Genomic DNA, 20,869 nt, shown 5'->3' with positions numbered 1-20,869 from the left:
CCCCTTGCCATGTGTATGTGCTGTGATTCTGCGCATTCCTTACAGCACTTCATATTTTTCTTACATCTGGGGAAGATAGTGTTCTTTTACATTTTAGTAAAAGGGACATTCCTGGTTATTAAATATACCATGTGCCCTAGGATAGCTGGAATAATTTTCTATTTAATACTTAAACTTGGGGCCTCTAGCAGAGTTTTTGGTCATGTTAGAAAGGGTTATTACCCCTCAGAGCATGTATTTGAGCACATATGTCAACATTTTAATGTTAAAAAATCTTCTTCTCCTAACCTGGGGACAACTTAGAGATCGTGAGTAAAATTATAGTCCCAAGCACATGCTTATTAAATTCTCCTCACCAGTCTTTCAGTTACTATGGCCAAATTGGCACATGTCCCTTACTCTGCCTGCTGTGGGGGAGTGGAAATGGGGTGGGTAGCCATTCAGAGCCTTCCTAAGGAGATGGTCATTTCAGGCCTTGGCCTGGCCACGGTGCTTTGAGGCCATCAAGGATCAGGTGTCTGGAGAGGCATGAGAGGGAGAAGAGAAGGGAGCCCCCAGCAGATGATCTTACAGTGCTGGAGTGGCTGCCTTGCTCATAGCCACAGTCTTCCACCTTTCATACATGCCTCGGGATGACTGTGACCTTCTTGTGGCATCTCCCCTTCTCTTCCCTTCAGAGATCCTTTTGATGTTTACTCTACCTAGGTGCCTCTCTGGTATTCACATTTGCTGAAGCAGCAGCCCTTGGCCAGAACCCATAGGCAAGGCACCCATGACTGCCATGTCAACCTAGACCTTGCTACACACCTGAGATTGAAAAACCTATGGCTGCACCAATGCCAGGCACTTTGCTGTCAGGGTAGCATTCAGTGGATACTGAGATTACAAAGCACTCCAAATTTTGGTTTCCATTTCACAGGATATTCATCTTTGGAGTGAATGTTTAATCCAGGGTCAGCTGCTTCCCAGCACACTCTTAGCTCTCAGAACCAGAAATAAAGTTTGATTTAGTACATGCCTCAGCAACACTGAAGTTGGAATGGATTCCAGAAGTGATTTAGGGAGCATCCATGCATCTGCTCTCCCCAAGTATGTGTATAATCAGATGTTAGGCATCTGACGCATCACAGAGATGCTCGTCTGTGACACCATTTGGCTTCTCCCACACAAGCCACCCTCTGTGTTTCTGTACACTCTGAGTTAAGAGGAGGGCAGATGTGGTGGGTAAGGTGGTGCTGGGTGCTGGGCCCATTGTTACCCGAGGCAAGCATACTTCTGCTCTTGTACCTGTTGCACAGAGAGGCACAGCCCACCCCGCATTAGACAGAAACTCCCACTGGCTATAGTCCTGAGGATTTCCGCCACAAAAGCACAGACATAAGAGGCATAGGTTGATGTATTTGCCGTCCCCTTGTGGAAACTTCTTTGGCTGAGCCAACTTCTGCGTAAAACCCCCCTACTGGTGCTAAGGGCCAACTCCCACTTGGGTTACAGGCTATTCCCTTTACTGGACTTAGACTGAATTAGATGATTTCATTGGAGCGGGGGCAGGGAACATGTATTTTGCCTCATGGTATAGCCTGGACTGTGCGGTAACTCTTGCGATGCCGTGAATTTGAACTACATTAGGTACATGTTTTAAAAATAAAATAAAGATAGGCAAACACAGCCTGAGTGTAGTCAGAGTGCTGGAGCACACAATAGCCATTTTATTCTTTTCTTTGATAATGAGAATTGGGTTGTTTTCAGTAGTTTTATGTGCGACCTCTCATGTTAAGTTTCCTTGGTTTGACTGGCTTGTGACAATAATTTAAGCAGGAGCTCCTGTAGCCTTGCAACTCAAAGCACAGTCTGTGGACCAGGAGCACCAGCATCGCCTGTGAACTTATTGAAAAGGCAGAATCTCAGGCCATTCCCCAAACATGCGGAGTCAGGATCCGCCTTGCCACAAGATCCCAGGTGATTCATATGCACATTAAGGTTTGAGATGCTCTGCTCTCCAGACCTTACAACCTTCCAGACAAAAGCAACCTGACTGAATCATAAAACCCTGGGGCTTTGAGCAAATACAAGATTTCCTAGGATTTTAGTCTATACCCATATCAAGTCCTGGGTCCCTAGCTGCTGAGTTTCATGACTTTTTGTAGCCATGAGCACCATTAGAGTGCGTATGTGGTCATAAATCAAGTACTCACGTTTATGAAAAATATTAGTAAAGCAGAAAAATTAGAAAATGAGTTTCTAGTCTTCCGTTGTCTGTTCAATAGAACCAATCAAAATTAGAAAGTCTAAATCTGTTTTCTGTGAGAAGCTTCATCGACTTGGCACCAGATTCTCTTCTCCTTCTAATTAAATTCTCTCTGCTTGTAGATATTGACGAGTGTCAGAACGGGCCGGTGTGCCAGCGCAATGCTGAGTGCATCAACACCGCTGGCAGCTACCGCTGTGACTGCAAGCCCGGCTACCGCTTCACGTCCACGGGGCAGTGCAATGGCAAGTAGTCCCCCCCACCGCAGGACGACCCAATGGGTTATCACCATCAAGCTTCGGATACTTGGACTTCTTTTGAGATGGTTAGGTTAAAGAACACATGAGTTAAGACTTAGACTGCTGAGTTCTAGTAGACTGGGAAAAAGGAAAATTGTTGAAAAGTCTAAACATTTTCCCATCTTTTTTCCCTCTTTATAGATGAGATGTTTTCAAAACAAGAAACAAATCACATACATATATAGCTTTCATACTTGCCCATCTGCTGCCCTGCTGCAAATGCTCTTACCCACAAATACACACACAGACATGCACATACATATATGTGCCCACACACACACATCCCTAACCAGTATTCAGGACCAAATACTTTTTTTCCTTTCATATATAATCCCCCTTAGGCAGGTGAGATTGTCACCATCCCAGGCACCCACCCCAAATCTAGATAGTGAAGCTCTCCTGAGCTGTGCAACATTAACCTGCATAAACTGAACAAACAGAACCAGTAACATCACTTGTCCTCCTAAACATCTTACAGATGACAGATCCCTCAGTGAGGGCAGCCTTGTATTAGCCTTGTATTAGCCTTGTATTCAGCCTTGTATTAGCTATAAAGTCACCTACAGTAAAATGAGAATCTATCCCCTAGAGGTTAGGTTTTTTTGTTGTTCACTTTTGTCAGAGATGTAATAGAAGTAAGAAGGATGAGTACGTTATCAACTTAAATTGACGGTAAAGTTATTAAGTATGATGATAGCCAGTGGTATCAAACTTAAAACACTGGTGTTTCAGCCCAGAAAACAAAATAATACCACAGAATTATTTCCATGTAAGTTTTTGAGTAATTATAAATCCTTATATATTTAGCAAGGAATCAGGAAAAGTGTGTTATTTTGCTTATGGTTCATTTCACAGGGAGTTTCCTGGATATTTTATGCATTTGTGAATGAAACAACACCAGGGAACACAGTCCGGTTTTCCGTAGATTCCCTTGCCCACCAGCGATTAAGTGGTAGGAAGCGCACTGCTCTCTGCAGGATATTTCACATTGTTTTATGAGACCTTGGTGGGAAGAGGGTGTACTAGCAGAACAAAAACTCACTTTGAGAATCAAGACTTGTTTTGTTGAGTTTAAAGGAACATGTGCAAGTGTTTAGCATTTTGTCAACAGAGCTGCTGTTGTCCACGTATTAAAAAAACACGGCAGGAAAAGTGGGGACGTCTGTGATATGAGCCACAATACCCCAGTGAAACTTGGCATTGACACCACTTCCCTGCATTTTGCTCTTAATTTATATTTCTTTGAAATTGGGTGAAATAATTCCAATCAAAATAAAGAATTGCTGATAATATAGAATGTGTCATTTCACGCGCAGGCAAGAAGTTATTTATACAGCAAGACAGCATGTCCAGCCAGGGCCTGTTGGGGCTTAAGCCCTGTCATATTTTCTTGTAGAACATTAACATAAATAAAACTCATCAGGCGTTAACCAGCAACAAGTGCTTGAGTGAACGTTATTTGTAGCCAAAGCTCAGTTTTCCTCATTCATTGAAATCCGTAGGAGAAAGGGAATGTACTTGAGTTTTGCAACTCTTCAGCCTCTAGGGTTAAAGATTGCACTCTGGAAATGTCTTCGTTTACATCTTACTTTTAAAATCTTTCAAAACATCCTTACATGCTATTGTATACGTGGCATCTTTCACACATATTGCAAAATATTCCTCTCCTTCGGTGTTTAAGATGAAAAGAACTAAGATTTTCTTTCTATCATAAGATTTTTATTTGAATTCATAAGTACATCATTTCAAATCCCAAATCACAGCTGACCTTAATACCCATATTGTTCCTGAAAGATCTGAGGGAACAATTAGTTATCTAAGCCCAGGATACTAGGCTGACTTCAGGAGCTGTATAGTTGGAGCAAATGCACCTTCCTTCTGAAATATCTTGCTCGGATATAGACAAGACACAAGTTCTTCCCAAGCACTTCCTCATGGTCTCCTCTATCTCCACTGACTGTGGGGTTTTTCCTCCAAGGCTCTGTTTAAACCTCCTGTCTCAACCTCAGACATAATCTCCTGGGAGTTCAAATCCTGGTGCTTGTAGAAACCTAGTTTTCTGGTCTCAAGACAAAGTGAACTTCATAAGTAAGTTCTTTAGAATTGTAACTTTCTGTTTCACCAATAGACCCCAAAGTATTCCATGTTTCATTTTCTTAAAACCATCATGAAATAGGCAATGAAGTAAAGAAAATTCCTAATTGGGGATCCCTTTCTAAGAAGATCCTTAATCTTGCCATTTCCTGTGGACCCCAGAGGTAAAACAGACGGAGTCCCTTGCATACTCCCAGATCCGGTACTATCTGAGGGCGCCCAAGTTTTGGGCCAACTGTAGTAGGCCCCAAGAACCCTTCCTCAAAATCATCTCACTTCACAAAGCTTGGCAATGGAAATCAATTTCCTCTGCCTATCCCAGGGAGCAGTTTGCTCATTTTAAATCCATTTTTTCTAATAGCAATAATCATAGTTTAAGTTAACTGGCATTTCTGCATAGGCCAGCAGTAGCTCCTAAGCTGCTCTATCCCAATTTTCCCTTTTAATGATATACTCAGCCTCGCTTGAGACTTTTAAACAGTATGGTGATTCATCAATTCTAAATGTTCTGTATATTGGAAGGAAGTAGTTGTTAAAATGGCAGCCTGAGCACCTGAAATGTAGGGGATATCTTCTCTTCTGGTGTGGATACGGCTGCTCTGTGCAGCAAAAAGTGCCCATTCCCAGTTGCTGCCTTCTCAGTAGACAGGGCAGGTGAACAGCAGGTTTGGGTTATTCACCTAAGAACAGGTGCCGCTGTGCTCCAGCATCTACACCCAAGGTGGCATTCTGCTATTTGCTTTCTTTCGTGACAATAGGAAAATCAGGATGATACAGTGGTCTTCAATTTACATTTGCCCTAAACATAGAATTTTGAGAGCTTTAAAGAATTAAATTAGAGATATAAGTAGGTCTGTAATTATGTCATTTTTGGATTCATGCAATAAATTCTTCCCCTCTGATAACCATATTTCAAGAGAGCAACAAATATTCACTTGATGGTAAATATAATTTAGAGCTTAAATGTAATTTAAAGACTGGCAGAAACAAGATGAGAGGCTTTCCTTTGACTGAATATGAATAAAAAGAAAGAAACATCATTAGGATTGTCAAGTGCTAAAAGGAGCTGTCTGTAGACATGAAGACTTGGTTAAGATGGAACAACAGTTTATAGAAGTAAGACAGAACAATGAGGTGAAACTTGAATAAGGGGCAGTGTGGGTTGTCCATCAAGAAAACCTATCTTAGTGATGGGATTTATTGGACTTTGTTATAAATTTCCAGAGGAAGCCATGAAGGGTCCATGATTTGAGGCAACAAATCTTGACTAGACAAAATACTACGATTAATTCCACAGTCTGTAATGCTGCTAAGGCAGATAATCAAATGGATTATCTCCCAGCGTCTCCCTCATTCTACTTCTAAGTTTTCTCATTTTTCAGAACATTTTTTGGATATTGCTCATGTATTAACATACTCTGAATATGCCTATTAATCAGAGTAAGTTTTAACCAGTTTTGAGGCAAAAATAAATATAATGCCAGTGTACGTCTTACTGGCTTAATTTAGAGCTAGGATTAATCCTGAGAGCAATACCTAGAAGTAAGTTATTCAGTTTGATTTTGTCTTCTAAGCTGCAATTTAAGATGCATTTTATCTACAGATCGCAATGAATGTCAAGAAATCCCTAATATATGCAGCCATGGACAGTGTATTGACACAGTTGGGAGCTTTTATTGCATTTGCCACACTGGTTTTAAAACAAATGCTGATCAAACTATGTGTTTGGGTGAGTATATGACTATCATTTCACTTTTTCTTCATATCCTATTGAGAAATTCATTTGAATATATATAAAATATATATAAAAGTTGAATATATATAAAAGTTGAATATATATAAAAGTTTGAATATATATAAAAGTTAATTCTAAACCTTTCAGTAGTTGTTTTGCTGTTTATAAAATGAAAACACAGCAGGAGTGTAGCATTAACATTTTTTGGTATTTAATCTTTGAATCTAAACATAATAAACCTCTTTCCTGATATTCATTTGGCTGTCCATTCAGAAAAACTTTTGAGTAAGGGATAAATTGAGAGAGATAGTAAGACAAAAAATTACTTTTTATTAATGTTAATAGCCTGTTATTTATGTGGGTTTGCCTTATTAGGACAGAGTGCAGCTTTTGAGTGTTTGAGTATGAGCGTTTTTTGAGAAGGGTCTATAGTTTGTACCAAATCCTCAAAGGCAAATTTACAGATCTTACAAAGGCAAAAAAAGTAAAGAAACATTTTCCTAGGAGAAAAGAGCTCAAGATTTTAAATCTCTTCCTTGGTTTCAGTACTGAATCAAGATGCTGATTTCGAATACACCTCAAATAAGTAATTAGTCATTTTCTCTCTTTCCCTCGTTTCTTTTTCTACTTTAAAGCAACATCTGTCGAGTCTTTTGGGGACTTCATGGACATGAATCAGTTTCACAGCTGCGAAAAGAACAATCAATAGAATAATGTTTAAAGTGCTTGCCTTTGGCTGTAATTGGATTCATTCATTAGGGAACATTCTCATAAAGTTTTGTCTTCTTCAAAGCAGATAAGTTTTAAATTAAAGGAGTATGATTAGCCCTGCTCATCACTGGGGAGTGAACCCCAGCATATTAATGAGACCCTACCCAACTTACTTTCTCCCTCTTCCATGTGAGTTGTCTGGAACTCCCTATCAAAGAACTCCCCTTGCTTGGCTAGAAATGAATCAAGGCAGAAGCTTTTAATTGCTGGCAGGGTGACTCATCTGGATGCAGTCTTCAACCACAGACACACACATTGGAGTCACTTTGGGGTTAGCAGTGGCTTCCTGATTTAGGATCACAGATAATTTATCTTCACATCCAAAATTTGAAAGGAAAGGAAATCCCAGCTCTAAACACGACGTTTTGCTAACCTGAGATGTTGCCTTCCACTCCCTCTCCCTCCCTTTGTCCTTGCCCTCCTCATTCTGCCTTACACTCGAAAACCAGCAGTATCAACTTTCTTTCATTTTAACTTCTTAATTCCTCCTTCATATCATGTACACTTACTCTTTATAAGAAAGATGTTAGCTGCTGTGGTGAGGAGCAGACTTATAAGAAGCCAAAATAGCTTTACAAAACCATCAAAGAGAAAAGTCATAGACCAATAAAAAGACAAATAGCGCAAGAGTGTATCAGAAGAGCCAAATTAAGCGCCATCACACTGGGATAGTTTAGAAGAGTGAGATAAGTCGCCATGTGGCGGGAATGGTTGTGGGTTTTTACAGGTGGACTGGGAAAAAGGAAAAGATGTCTAAAATGTCAGGTGAGTTAGAAAGCTAATTTATTTTGTTGCTGATTTCAGGGTAATATCAGGTGACTCACTGCTTTTTGGTAAACTGGAGTGAGAATCTTAAAGGCTGAAGTTTGCCAGAGGTGGCAGGAAATCAAGACCCAGATGCGCACAGAATTTTCCATTTCCAAGTGAAAATATTTGAGAAAAGTGGCAAGGGTGGAGAATTCTAGAAGTAAATAGAATAAAATAATTCTTGTCCAGTTCTCATGTCCTTAGCTTGCCTCCTTTCACATGCCAACCAGGGAAACAATCTGCTCCCAAGGTTTAGAACCTTGCCTTTTGCTGGTTTCTCACAAGGAGTGGCCACTGCTGGAACTAATACCAACATCAAGAAGTTCTCAGCCTACATTTGACACTTCCTGAACCCCAAAATGCCCTTTAACCCCAGGTAACCGTGTAATCGCTTCTTCCATTAATAATTTTTTTTATGTCGTTTGTTCCTACTAGACATAAATGAATGTGAAAGAGATGCCTGTGGGAACGGAACTTGCCGAAACACAATTGGTTCCTTCAACTGCCGCTGCAACCATGGTTTCATCCTTTCTCACAACAATGACTGTATAGGTGCGTGTGCAAAATAGTCGGTCAACAAAAGAAGTCAGTTTTATATGTGTTCTTTGTAATTAGCATCATCTCCAGTGTGCCGGCTATCTTTTTGCAATATATGCCATCTTATGCGTGACAGTTGCTTAAAAGACTTGTCAAATATAATGTGCTAATTAAATGTCAAATATAATAACTACATATATTACTTTTATTCGGATGCTCATTAGCAGCTGTAATTTTTGTGTCTACTATGCTGTGAATAAATAAATTTCAAAATGAATTGATTGCATTTTAAAACATACAAAAGTGGGGGCCAGCCTGGTGGCATGCTGGTTGGGTTCGCTTGCTCTGCTTTGGTGGCCCAGGATTTGCAGGTTCAGATCCCGGGCAAGGACCCACGTACCACTTATTGAGCCATGCTGTGCCAGGTGTCCCACATGTAAAGTGGAGGAAGATGGGCACAGATATTAGCTCAAGGCCAATCTTCCTCAGCAAAACGAGGAGGATTGGCAACAGATATTAGCTCAGGGCTAGTCTTCCTCACCAAAAAAAAAAAAAAAAAGTGATTCTTTGCAAAGAAATTACATAATTCAAGAATAATGTGGACCTACTTGTCTAGATGTTTCACTACAGTCTCTCTTAAAAGAAGTAAATTATTGAATCTATAAAATCTTCCTTATAAAACATACTCTATTATTCATAAGCAAGAGTAATAAACCAAGTTTTGTATTGTGCTAGAGGCTAGTTTTATATACTTCTGATTATGAGAATACTTATTAATACCCTCAGCTGTATTGTGTATTAGTAATTCAGTTTTAGCCTTTACAAAGGAAACCTAAAGGAAGATCAAGGTAAACTCATATAGAATTCTAATATAAATTGTTAATCTCTAATTAGTTAGAATGGTGTAGTCTTGTTAGGTTTCGATAGGTGCTTAAAGCCAAGTCTATTATTACAAACAATATCTTCATTGGAATTTCTTACTTTTAGTCAAGCCAGCAAAGGTGCTGAAATTCAGAATAAGTATTTTTCCCTTTAAAGGTTTTGATCATTGCTGGGATTATGACTTTCTTTTTGGAATATATCAAAGGATATTTTTTTGACAGATGTTGATGAATGTGCAACTGGAAATGGGAACCTTTGCAGAAATGGCCAATGCATCAATACAGTGGGGTCCTTCCAGTGTCAGTGCAATGAAGGCTATGAGGTGGCTCCAGATGGAAGAACCTGTGTGGGTGAGTGCTGCCTCAGAGAGACCCTCCAAAGAATGCTCCAGAGACCACTCAAAGAATGGTGCAGTCCCTAACATACCCCTTCCTTCTGGAAGCCTGGAGGGAAAAAATGAGAGTAGAATTACACTAATCCTGCCATATACACACATACATACACACACACGCACACGTATATATACCACTTTTCTCCCTTATCTTTTAAAATTAACTTGGACTCATAGAGAAGAGTTAAACTGTTAAATTTAACAGACAGTTAAATTGTTCTATAAACAATTGTAATTTCCTTTCTTATATTTTTTATTCAAAATAGCTTGGTAGTAAGCTCTTATATAATTTTTTGGGTGCTCTCAAAAATCTTTGTACCCATTGACTCTTCACATGCTACACTTTTCTGGAAATACTTAATTTGTGATGGGTCAAATAAGATATGGTTGTTATATTGCACGCTTCCAAAAGCCGATAAAGCTTATATTTTTATTGAGTCATTAATTTTTCATGGTAAAGTTTTGTGGACTTTAATTACTTTTATGTATTTCTTTGATTTGATTCCAGTTTCTTTGAATTTTAATTGCTTGATGGAAATCATGCCAGTGGGAACCTCTTCCTTCTTTTTCCCTTTTCTTTGCAGATATCAATGAATGTCTTCTAGAACCTAGAAAATGTGCACCAGGCACCTGTCAAAACTTGGATGGGTCCTACAGATGCATTTGTCCACCTGGATACAGTCTACAAAATGACAAGTGTGAAGGTAGGAGGGCCATCGATATTTGGAAATGAGAGTATTGGTTAATGCACTGGCATTATCAAAGTCAACGTTTTTGTGATGGTATGATGATGTCTTCATTTTGGAATACTTTATCAGAAACAAATCCAAGGTCAGAGGGTGTGACTTATGGCCTCGTACTTAGATGGTGAGACAAGAACATCTAATTCTCATGCTGATCTCTGATGAAGCTATTTTGCTCTGGGTGTATTGGTGGTCATATGACCCTCTTTTCCAATGTGTTTTTATGCAGCTTGTAAAAAATCCTGGATTACATGTTTTTAAGTGCCAATAGGTTGCAACTAAAAACAGCTTCCTGATTCCAGTTAAAATCTTTAAGTAACCACATTCACAGTTGGATGAATGTAGCTATATAATTTGTTTATGTTGTTTGACCTATAGGGCAGTGGGAATGTGTTACTACAAATAACTTCTCAGCAAACTTTATAGTACTGCATTCCTCAATACATATATCCTTGCATTAAATGAAGGACATTGATTGCCAGAACTTCATAAATAACTAGGAGTGAAAGGATTTTTAAAAAGTCGCTTAGTCCATGCTCCCACCTTTAAACAGATCTACATCTAATCCATAATGAGTAACAATTTCCTCTACTTTTAATATCATCATGAGAAATTTTATTATATATCCAATTTAAATTTCAGTCAAGTGACAATATTCTAAATGGAAACATTTTATCAAAGTTAGGCCTGATTGCAAATTATTAAAAGTGTTATTTTACTTTTATTAAAGATCAGCTTTATTCACTCCATGATTAATGCAAAATTCCCCTAGAATGAATAGAATGGAAATGTATAGAAAGAAAAACAACTTCCTGAATAGACAATAAATGTGCCCATTCTACAGTCTTTGTCCCCACTCTTATGAAGTCAGTGTCTACAGGTTAATTTCCGCTATAAGAGAAAGAATCATAACAACAACAAAAACAACAACCGAAAAGAAATATTTGAGCATTTTTACAAAAGTTGGCTTTTCTTTTAAGAAAAGGTTGGATGTTGTGGTGAAGGGAGTATGGGAATGGAGTAATTTTGATCATCATCAGCGGTTCAGATTCGTTAGTAAACCACAGAAAACATGATGCAATTATAAATGCAACGTAATAGCATGGAGTGAGGAAGAAGCTAGTTTTGCATTGTACAGGAAGATAATCACTTTGCACTGCACATTTCTAGAATATCTATTGTGTGGTATTTACAATATTAAGTCAAGATAACGGAGTTAATTTCCTAAATTCCCTTTAATTGGACCGTGGGGAATAAAGTTGTGTAATGCGATGTAATAACACATTTTGGTGTGGGTAGAACTCTGCACAAACATGAAAATAAAGAACCTCAAGATACAAGAGATATGTGCTTTGTTGAAAAAAAAATAAGTGTTTCATAAAAATAGCATGGGTTAGAATCAAACCTTACTTGTTTTTCACTACAAATTCCTGCTGAAAGTCAGGGGAAAGATGGGTAGGTCTGTTGGAAAGAGTGACCATACTTTTTCCATAAGTGGGTGATCATGTAATTTATTGACCAAACCAAGACACTTTTGAGGAGGGCACCGTCAATAATGAGGCCAGGTCAACAACAGGCATAAGCTAGGACTCTCCCAGGCAGAGTAGGGCATATGGCTACCCAAGCCACTTGAACTTTACCTCAGACCACCCTCAATCACCCCTTTACAGTAGCTAAGATGTATTAATATGCTAAGGGAAACATACCACAATTCTAAGTGTATCAGTTCCTATTATCTGTATGATGAAAGAAAACCTACTGTCTATACAGGGAAGATTTTTTTTTGTCTTCGGAAAAATTAACCTGCAAATGAGAGTTAGTAGCCTGATCTTCTGAGATATCTTTAGTTTGTACTGCATAGGATTATTTTCATGAGCATTAGTGTCCTTGTGAAATTCATAGTTTTAGGGCTATAACATGGGATATTGAGAAGAGCACTGTGGATGAGCGGAGGGGAATAAATTTGGTTCAAAAGCCTAGATCTCTCACTGAGTAACTCATTGTCAACACGCTTAAAATTTCAGAGCCTCTGCTTACTGTGCAGTGGTGAAGTGAGGCTCTGGAGTTTCTTGCTTCTTTCCTACCTTAGGGTGGTATGAAATTACTCCAGCTTTTCTAATTAGCCAAGCAACTCAGTCTGGAAAAGAGATGTTTCTTACTGCATCCCTTAGAAGGCACTTGCAGATTCCATTTTTACAACAAGAACTGTCAAAACTAATTTTTTAAAAGTCATCACAGCCTAGAAGTCCCCTCATAACATCATGATACAGAAAAACATCTCAGTTATCAGAAGAGTTTTAAATTCAGTTGCACTTTGTACTTCCACATGTTGCATTTGGTACTTGGTGGTGTCTCCTTAGTTTGACACATGTAATTCTTTTAGATATTGATGAGTGTGTTGAAGAGCCAGAAATCTGTGCCTTGGGCACATGCAGTAACACTGAAGGCAGCTTCAAATGTCTGTGTCCAGACGGGTTCTCCTTGTCCTCCACTGGAAGAAGGTGCCAAGGTAAGTGCCTTTGAAGGCTTTAAACTTTCATTACTCTGTGTTTATTTGTTGTGGTTTTATTTTTAAAACATGGCAAAGCCTTGATTCTTTGTGAAAGAGAAGAGGGAGAGGTTTCATTCACCCAGAGGTCTAATGATTCCCATATGTCAGAAAGTTCATTTTTACTTTTAAGGTTAAAAACTCATCCATCAAGTTATGGTTGCTTGTACAACAACTGTCCTGGCATTAAACCTATCTCTCCCCACAAGAATAGTGATGCTAATAGGTCAGTGGGTGGGGGACCAGCCACGAGCCAATGAGTATGGCAAAGCCTGGGAGAAGTTCAGCTACAGGTTTTCTGCCTCTGAAGAGGTAACCTGTATAAATATGGGCCCAAACCTAGACTTCCAGACAGAAAAATGCAGATCAACCCAGATGCTCCCAGGGTAATAGTGCCCATCCCTTACCTCACAAGTTTTGTAAGAAAACAGAAAAATAAATTTAAACTGACCAGGATTCTGGCCGGCCCATAGTCTATTTTCACGAATAATACTTGTGAACTTTCAAAAAAAAAAAAAAATCCAAAAGTAGCCTGAATTGAAGCATAACACAATGTATTATGTCCCAGAAAGCTGTTTCGATTTTACTAAACAATGCAGTTGTGTGTGTCTGTCTACTTATACAAACTAGTTTAATGAATTCAGGACCAAAAAACCCACACAAACACACATATCCTCTCCCACCACTGTTTTTTATTGTTTTATTGTTCAGTTTTCTTTTTCTTGGTTATTGTGTTTTGTTTTGCTTCCGTATTACCAAATAAGAGGCAATGGATATCTTTTAAGATTCCAAAAATTGGGTTTGGGATCTCAGCCCTGCCATTTTTAGCCTAGGGCAAGATGTTTAATTTTTGGAAGCTCAATTTCCACATTTTAAACAACAATAATATTTGCCCAACCAACCACTATTGAATATGTAACATAGCTTTGTTAGTTTCTGAGTCCTTCATAGACTCTTGTTACTGTTATTCTATTGATTAACTTTTTACCTTTCACCTGGTCGTTTTGTTACCCAATATTTAGGATTGTGAAGGGGAAGAGTTGAGAATTCTCTGGTTGGTTTGATCTTGTAGGCAGCTCTCAGAGGCCCATGTGGATTTCAGGGTTGTGGGTAGGGTGGTGCTTGATTCGAGCAGATGTTCTGTCTGTGTGGTTCAGATCAGCCAGATAAATTCTAACTCCTGCTCCCTTGTTTTTGTGTGCCTTTGGCTTGGCCTGAGTTGGGAAGGAAAGCAGTGAGAAACCAGGTGTGAATCTGCCGATGTGGCAGGCCAGGGGAAACTCATAGGCTATTAATTCAATTTGCACTGGCCTGTCACAGAGCAAGCTAACGCTGCAGGAAGAATCAGCCCAGCTGTGAGCAGTCCTGCCACATGCTCAGCTCCAAGAGGCAGAGCCAGAATTGAGGAATGCAAGCAAGGAAAGTGACTTTTGTAGTTCTGATGAAATTTCAGAGGTCATTAAGGGCTCTCTGCAGATGGACTGCTAAACAGGCATCCTGGCGAGCCCTAGTTAAAGTATGTGGGTGAGCCCAGCTCTCTTTCCAATGCAAGGCACCTTTGATTAATAAACCAATTCTAGAGAATCACCACTAGCAAATGTAAATCTCCCACAGAGCACAAATTTTGCTGGAGCCAGGGTATCAAGAGTGGGTTTTTCTTATAAGATGACAAATTAGGAGTCAGGCTTCTATTGCCCAGGAAATGAGAAAATTCCATAGAGCCACAGACAATGTTTTTGAAAGAACAAATGGGATAGGACTCAGGTGAACAGACCCTGGCACCTGAAGGCCACAGATGTAAATAAGCCACTCCCACTTACAGAGTTCAGTGAAGGAAATTTGTCACTTAGGCTCACTCTAAACTTCGTGCGTTTAAGCCTCTGTGTAATGCCTAGGAGTGGGTAGGGGCGTGGTGTTGGGGAGGCAGGGCTGGGGTGTGGAATAGTGATAAAAGGATAAGAGGATGAGAATTTTAACCAATAGTTGTTAGAACATGCATTTATCTAGGTTTAAAAGAAACATTACAAGTGGAAGACATAGGAGAAAATTAAGTTTTGGTATATTTGTTGAGATTTGGTATTTTTGTGTGTACAGTCATGCGCCACATAACGTTTTGGTCAACAATGGACCGCATATATGACAGCAGCCCCATAAGATTAGTATCATACAGCATAGGTGTGTAGTAGGCTATACCATCTAGGTTTGTGTAAGTACACTCTGTGATGTTCGCACAATGATGAAATCGCCTAACGGCGCGTTTCTCGGAATGTATCCACTGTTAAGTGATGCATGACTATAGTCACTAAATTATACCTTAAGACAGTTGTAGGCAACCATCACGATCGATGAACGGAAAACATTGTATATGACGGTAAACTTGAAATAATGCAAATCAAAAGGTGTCCTTTAATAAACTATAATTTGTTGAATCTTGAAGCTTCTCAGCAAAGCAAACATTTAGATGGCAGACATGCCTCAGGACAAGGACTGGCTTTTATTGCTCTTGACCTTCCAAAGAGTAGTTCATTGAAGGTGCCCGCTAGGTCGTAGCTATAACAGATGTAGAAGTAGAATGGAAACTAGAGAGATAATTTATCTAGAAGAGTTGGTAGCCATAAAGAGTTGAACAAGTTCATTGGGGATGCCAACTGTATTTGACTTACCAGAGCCTAATAAATATGATGGATAGATAGATTTTTTACTTTAATTCATGAAAATTTTTCTGCTATGGTCTTTGGCAACTCAGTTATTCTTACATTGTCTCTTTTGTCGTGAAATAAAAGCTAGTGAAATTGTCTTCACAGAAATGCATAGGTGGCTGTAATAGTATGCTACATGGGATTGAAAAACAGGAGAAAGCAGACCTGGTCAGACATAAAGAAAGGGGAATTGTGCAAAATGGATGCGAAAGCATTTCCTTAGAACCTGCAGATTTTAGCCTCTGTGTAACTCAAGAGGAGTTTGCAAGGTTTTGGAAGTCAAGTTTGAGGGAAAACACACTCCAGGCTGTTGGATGAGCTCACTTTTTAGAGTCACCCAATTTGCTCCATAAGAAAATGGAAAAGTCAGTTTCCAAAATTATGTCAAGCAATGTTGGAGAATTTTGTAGGAACTAGATCCCATCTTCCATGTTGCAGTCACCAAGAAATAATTGATATTAAAGAAATGTGTTCTTTGAAAGAAAGATTATTCTCCCTCTCATCTACCCATCTCCCTGCCCTCCTCTTTACCTTCCCTCTCTCTGTTGACCTAAACAAACTTGTGTGTGTGTGTGTGTGTATATGTGCATGTGTGTGAAATCTGCAGAAAGCCCCACATGCATTTTGTAGAGAGCAACTGCATGAGTAGCTGCTTCAGTGAACGACCATTGTGTTGTATTTTTGCCAGTCCACAAAATTGCCACATCTTTATTTGCTCTATGCCTGGAATCTGGGGTTTTATTTTGGCTCCAGGGCTTAGGGGACACAGCATAAACAGCATAGTGTGAAATCACAGTAAGTACTAGAACTGGGAGGTCTACCTTAACCTAGTGTGCTCGCTCAATGTTATCCAAACATGTGCAAGCAGAGCTGTCAGTGAAGGGATCTTGTGAATGATTCCGTCTCTGAATGTCCCCATCCTAAAGACACTGATGATGTCAGTTTTGATATGTAACAGTGTTAGTTTTTATTATTAACCTCAGGTTATTTTGGAAAATTGGCTAAAATGAGAAATAATAAGGTGAAAGCTGCATAGATTTGTTCATCAGATCTCACTACAAAAATTACCTATGACTTTAAAGATCTCAGCTCAGTTACTATTATAATCACTTAAGGAGTATTAGTATAGTATTAAGAAGAAAACACATTTAATAGGATGGCTTGTTCCTTATTCACTATTATGCAATAACAATTTAGTAGGGAAGCCACTGAAGGATCTCTTGAATTTATGCTGCAGATTTACGAATGAGCTACTGCTATGCGAAGTTTGAAGGAGGAAAGTGTTCGTCACCCAAATCCAGAAATCACTCCAAACAGGAATGCTGCTGTGCCTTGAAGGGAGAAGGTTGGGGAGATCCCTGTGAGCTGTGTCCCACTGAACCCGATGGTATGTCTGCCATCTGCGTTTCTCTTCCGGCCATTCAAGGTGCAGACTGGCCATGAAATAAGTAGGATTGTAGGCCTTCAAGAAAATAAGACAATTTAATTGTGAGTCTAACTAAAATGTTCGTTAAAATTATTTCATCTCAGGAGCCAGGTAGTTATTTTCTTCTGAACTATGTTATGAATCAGAGCTGTCCAAGTAGTGGTCATGCCAGCTCTGGGAGCCTTGTTGACTTTCTCTGGTTTCTAGGCTTGTCTTGGTCATTGTTTCTCGATATGTGCAGCATGTGGCAATTTGGCCACCACACAATGTTTGGGGAGGAGCCTGTAGCCAATTGCCATTGGTCTATCTATTAACGACTGTGCATCTCCACCACAGAGGCCTTCCGCCAGATCTGTCCCTATGGAAGCGGGATCATTGTGGGACCTGATGATTCAGCAGTTGGTGAGTGGCCTGTGCTGAATTCTCAGCTTTTCTTAATATTCTCAACTGGCCCCTTTCTTGCCCTTTTCCAGTTGTTCTGATTTCTCCACATCTATCTTGAAAAATAAAGCTCTACTTTTTTGTCTTTTCATTTAGATATCAATTATGTTATTGTATTGTAATATTAGATATTTCATTGATTAGGCAGTGAAATGATCATAATTTGTCTTTGTATTTGGAAAAAGTACCTTGTTATTTGCTATTTTTTTCTCCTTTGCTTAAGATATGGATGAGTGCAAAGAACCCGATGTCTGTAAACATGGGCAGTGCATCAATACAGATGGCTCCTATCGCTGCGAGTGTCCCTTTGGTTACATTCTAGAAGGGAATGAATGTGTGGGTGAGTAATAAATCAATTTCTTCCATTGAGATTTTACAAATTATAAATTAAGCTATACAGCATTCATGCTAGGAAGTTTAAGAACCAACATGGGACAGAAATAAGTTTTGTCCACTCATTCATGTGTCATTCATTTAGCAATACTACCTGAGTCCCCACCACGTACCAGGCACTGTGCGAGGCTCTGTGGCTACAGCAGTGAACCAAGCCTTCCTTACATGGACCTTACAGTCCAATGGGGAAGATAGACACGTTGGAAGAGATGGTGGAAAAGACAACATTATAGTGAAAGTCTTTGTGAAATTAAAAAAAAAAATTTTAATGGTCATAATCTTATTCTCTCAGTATGTAAAATACAAAATTTGTCCAGATTTTATTACATTTAGTAATATGAAATGCTGTGTACCCAGTGTAATTCCTCTTGTTTTAACCCTGTTACTAAAATTTCAGAGAAAGGCTCTTATGGCTGACCTTTGACCTCTTAATCCACACTAACTTCATATTGAATCCAAGTATTAAGAATTTCAAAGCAATTCAATGTAACCTGAACTGATAATGGCATAAATGCTGAAAGTTTGTCTGCGTACATTAGAAAGTACTCTTTTCATGCGAAGAATGACGGCATGAGGATTTCAGCTGCAGCGATGGCTGTGGGAGCTCAAGCAAGCTCATTAGCTCATCTAGGCCTTAGAATGTAATATTATGCATATGGACTAAATTATTTCTATTTACCTCGTAGCTCTAAAAACTAATGATATTGTGATTTTTATTAACATGGAGATATAATATTCTTAAGAGTGAAGTGCAATTTCATAGCAGAACAAAAGCAAAGTTGTCAATGTTTTCTCTTTGGAATCGTCAGTTAGTGCTATTGTGCATGTGAAGAATGAGCTTCCTCACCTAGGCCCTCTCTACCATACCCTCTCGCCTTCACTTTCTGACTTCAGAACCCAACGTAAGACATAACCCATGATGATAGTCCATTACTCTTCTGTGCCCTAGATAGTTAAAATAACAAGGTTATTCCTCAAAAATTTTCTTTCCCAAAGGAAGATATTCTCCCCAAGAGATGCATCAGAATAAGAACAGTCAGTATTGTAGGTGGATGGGTTAGGAGGTATATATAGTTTTTAGACCTCCTTGGTAAGACGTGTTCTCTCTCCACGTTGTTTACAGAGATCATACCCTAAACATATTTCTTTCTAGCCTGTCTTCTGCCTAACATAAACCATCTGGTTTCAACAGAATCAACAAAATCTACTTGAATCTTGATTTTATCCAGTGTATTAATTTTGCTTAACCTCTGGTCTCTTATTTTGCGTAAGTTTAGTCTTGTATTTTATATCTGGCAAAAATCCATCATGTTTAAGGCTTCTTGGAGAGTGATGTAATGTAAGGCCAAACTGGAGATGTAGTTCTAGCTTTAAATAAGCAAAAACTTTTGACTTGTGAGAGAAACCTTGTTTTAACCCTTCGAGCATCTATTTCTGATAGAAGATTCACTTCTTCATAATGCAAGAGGCGGGAGAAACTCATGGAGAAGAGCACTATACGGGCTTCCAGCCCAGGTACTGTCACTGCCACTGCCTCTTAGCAAGTCAAATTTCACAGCTATAAACCTGTGGTAATAAGACACATGCACTCTTTTCTTGTAAGGACAGAATGAGAATGAAACAAGATATTACAGATCAAAGTACTCTGGTAGAATGAAAGGTATTGTCCTGGCCCATGTTCTCTCAATTCATCGTGTTTTGAATATATATTCCTGGTCACTTGCAGATACTGATGAATGTTCTGTGGGCAATCCTTGTGGAAATGGAACCTGCAAGAATGTGATTGGAGGTTTTGAATGCACCTGTGAGGAGGGATTTGAGCCTGGTCCAATGATGACTTGTGAAGGTAAGCCTCTTAAACACAGAATGGTTGGTTACATATTCTGATCATGGGGACAACAGTTGGTTGATTACAATTCTTGATATTAAATACTACTCACGGTGTATAGAATAAAGAATATCTGGGCCTGATGGACCATTCCATCATTTCTTCTCTGTGTGGCCTCCTCTCTACAGGGAGTATCTGAAAAAGATGTGGGTGGCTCATAGCACAAGTTACACTGCATATCACGCAGTTCTTGTTGGTGTCTCACTACTACTAATATTTGGATACATATCCTGTCTTGTTTACTACCTTTTTTCTTATTTTCCATTTTCCTCTTCTTTTTTCTTTTCATCTTTCATGCTCCCTTTCTTTTTCTTCTCTTCTTTCTCTTCTTTCTTTTCTATTTATAGAAACATCTGCACACTGAGATAACCACCAACATCCTGTAGCCATCACAGCAAAAGAGGTTGCCTGTACTCTATAAGCATCTGTCAGTATGCCTGGAAGGATGTATGGAAAGAAGGAAAGGGGAGGGAGTCTATACAACAGTGGTTCTCAAAGGGTAGTCCCTGGACCAGCCACATCAGCATCACCTGAGAGCTTGTAAGAAATGCATATTTTCAGGCCTCATCCCAGACCTCTTGAATCAGCAACTCCTAAGAGTGGGGCACAGCAGCCCTCCAGGTGATTTCTGGATGCATTCTCTCCAGTTGAGAACCACTGGTACAAGAAAAGGATGAAGGGGAGGTGAAGGTAGAGGGTAAAGTTGGTATTAAAGTGAGCTCCACATTAGAGATATGACCCATGGTCGAAGTTGTTGGTGAATCTTTAAAGGCTGTGACTAAATCATGATCTGGGATCTCACTGATGTTCAGTCAGCATCATTGGCCTTAGGGAGAAACATGATCATCAAGATGGTCTGTTTTAACCCTGCCTTTCCAAAATGCCTTCTGATGGTTCCAAACTATGAAATCTACAGAAATCACTTTTATCCACTAACAGTAAAGTCATTCCCATCTAGTCAAGGCTA

At 39.2% G+C, this 20,869-nt stretch overlaps 1 protein-coding gene across 1 annotated transcript in view; it reads left to right on the top strand.

Moving 5' to 3' along the window:
- FBN1 (fibrillin 1) overlaps nucleotides 1-20,869 on the top strand; it is a 227,851-nt gene that overhangs the window by 185,426 nt on the left and 21,556 nt on the right. The window contains exons 44-53 of the mRNA XM_004421551.3: nucleotides 2,371-2,493; nucleotides 6,245-6,370; nucleotides 8,390-8,506; nucleotides 9,595-9,723; nucleotides 10,349-10,468; nucleotides 12,891-13,016; nucleotides 16,992-17,141; nucleotides 17,517-17,582; nucleotides 17,845-17,961; nucleotides 19,741-19,860. Coding sequence (XP_004421608.1) covers nucleotides 2,371-2,493; nucleotides 6,245-6,370; nucleotides 8,390-8,506; nucleotides 9,595-9,723; nucleotides 10,349-10,468; nucleotides 12,891-13,016; nucleotides 16,992-17,141; nucleotides 17,517-17,582; nucleotides 17,845-17,961; nucleotides 19,741-19,860 — 1,194 coding nt within the window. The remainder of the gene's footprint in view (nucleotides 1-2,370; nucleotides 2,494-6,244; nucleotides 6,371-8,389; nucleotides 8,507-9,594; nucleotides 9,724-10,348; nucleotides 10,469-12,890; nucleotides 13,017-16,991; nucleotides 17,142-17,516; nucleotides 17,583-17,844; nucleotides 17,962-19,740; nucleotides 19,861-20,869) is intronic.

This window comes from Ceratotherium simum, chromosome 3 (assembly GCF_057802395.1).
Source record: "Ceratotherium simum simum isolate JZ-2026a chromosome 3, ASM5780239v1, whole genome shotgun sequence".
NCBI classification, from domain to species: domain Eukaryota; kingdom Metazoa; phylum Chordata; class Mammalia; order Perissodactyla; family Rhinocerotidae; genus Ceratotherium; species Ceratotherium simum.
This window is presented reverse-complemented; position numbering and strand designations above follow the sequence as displayed.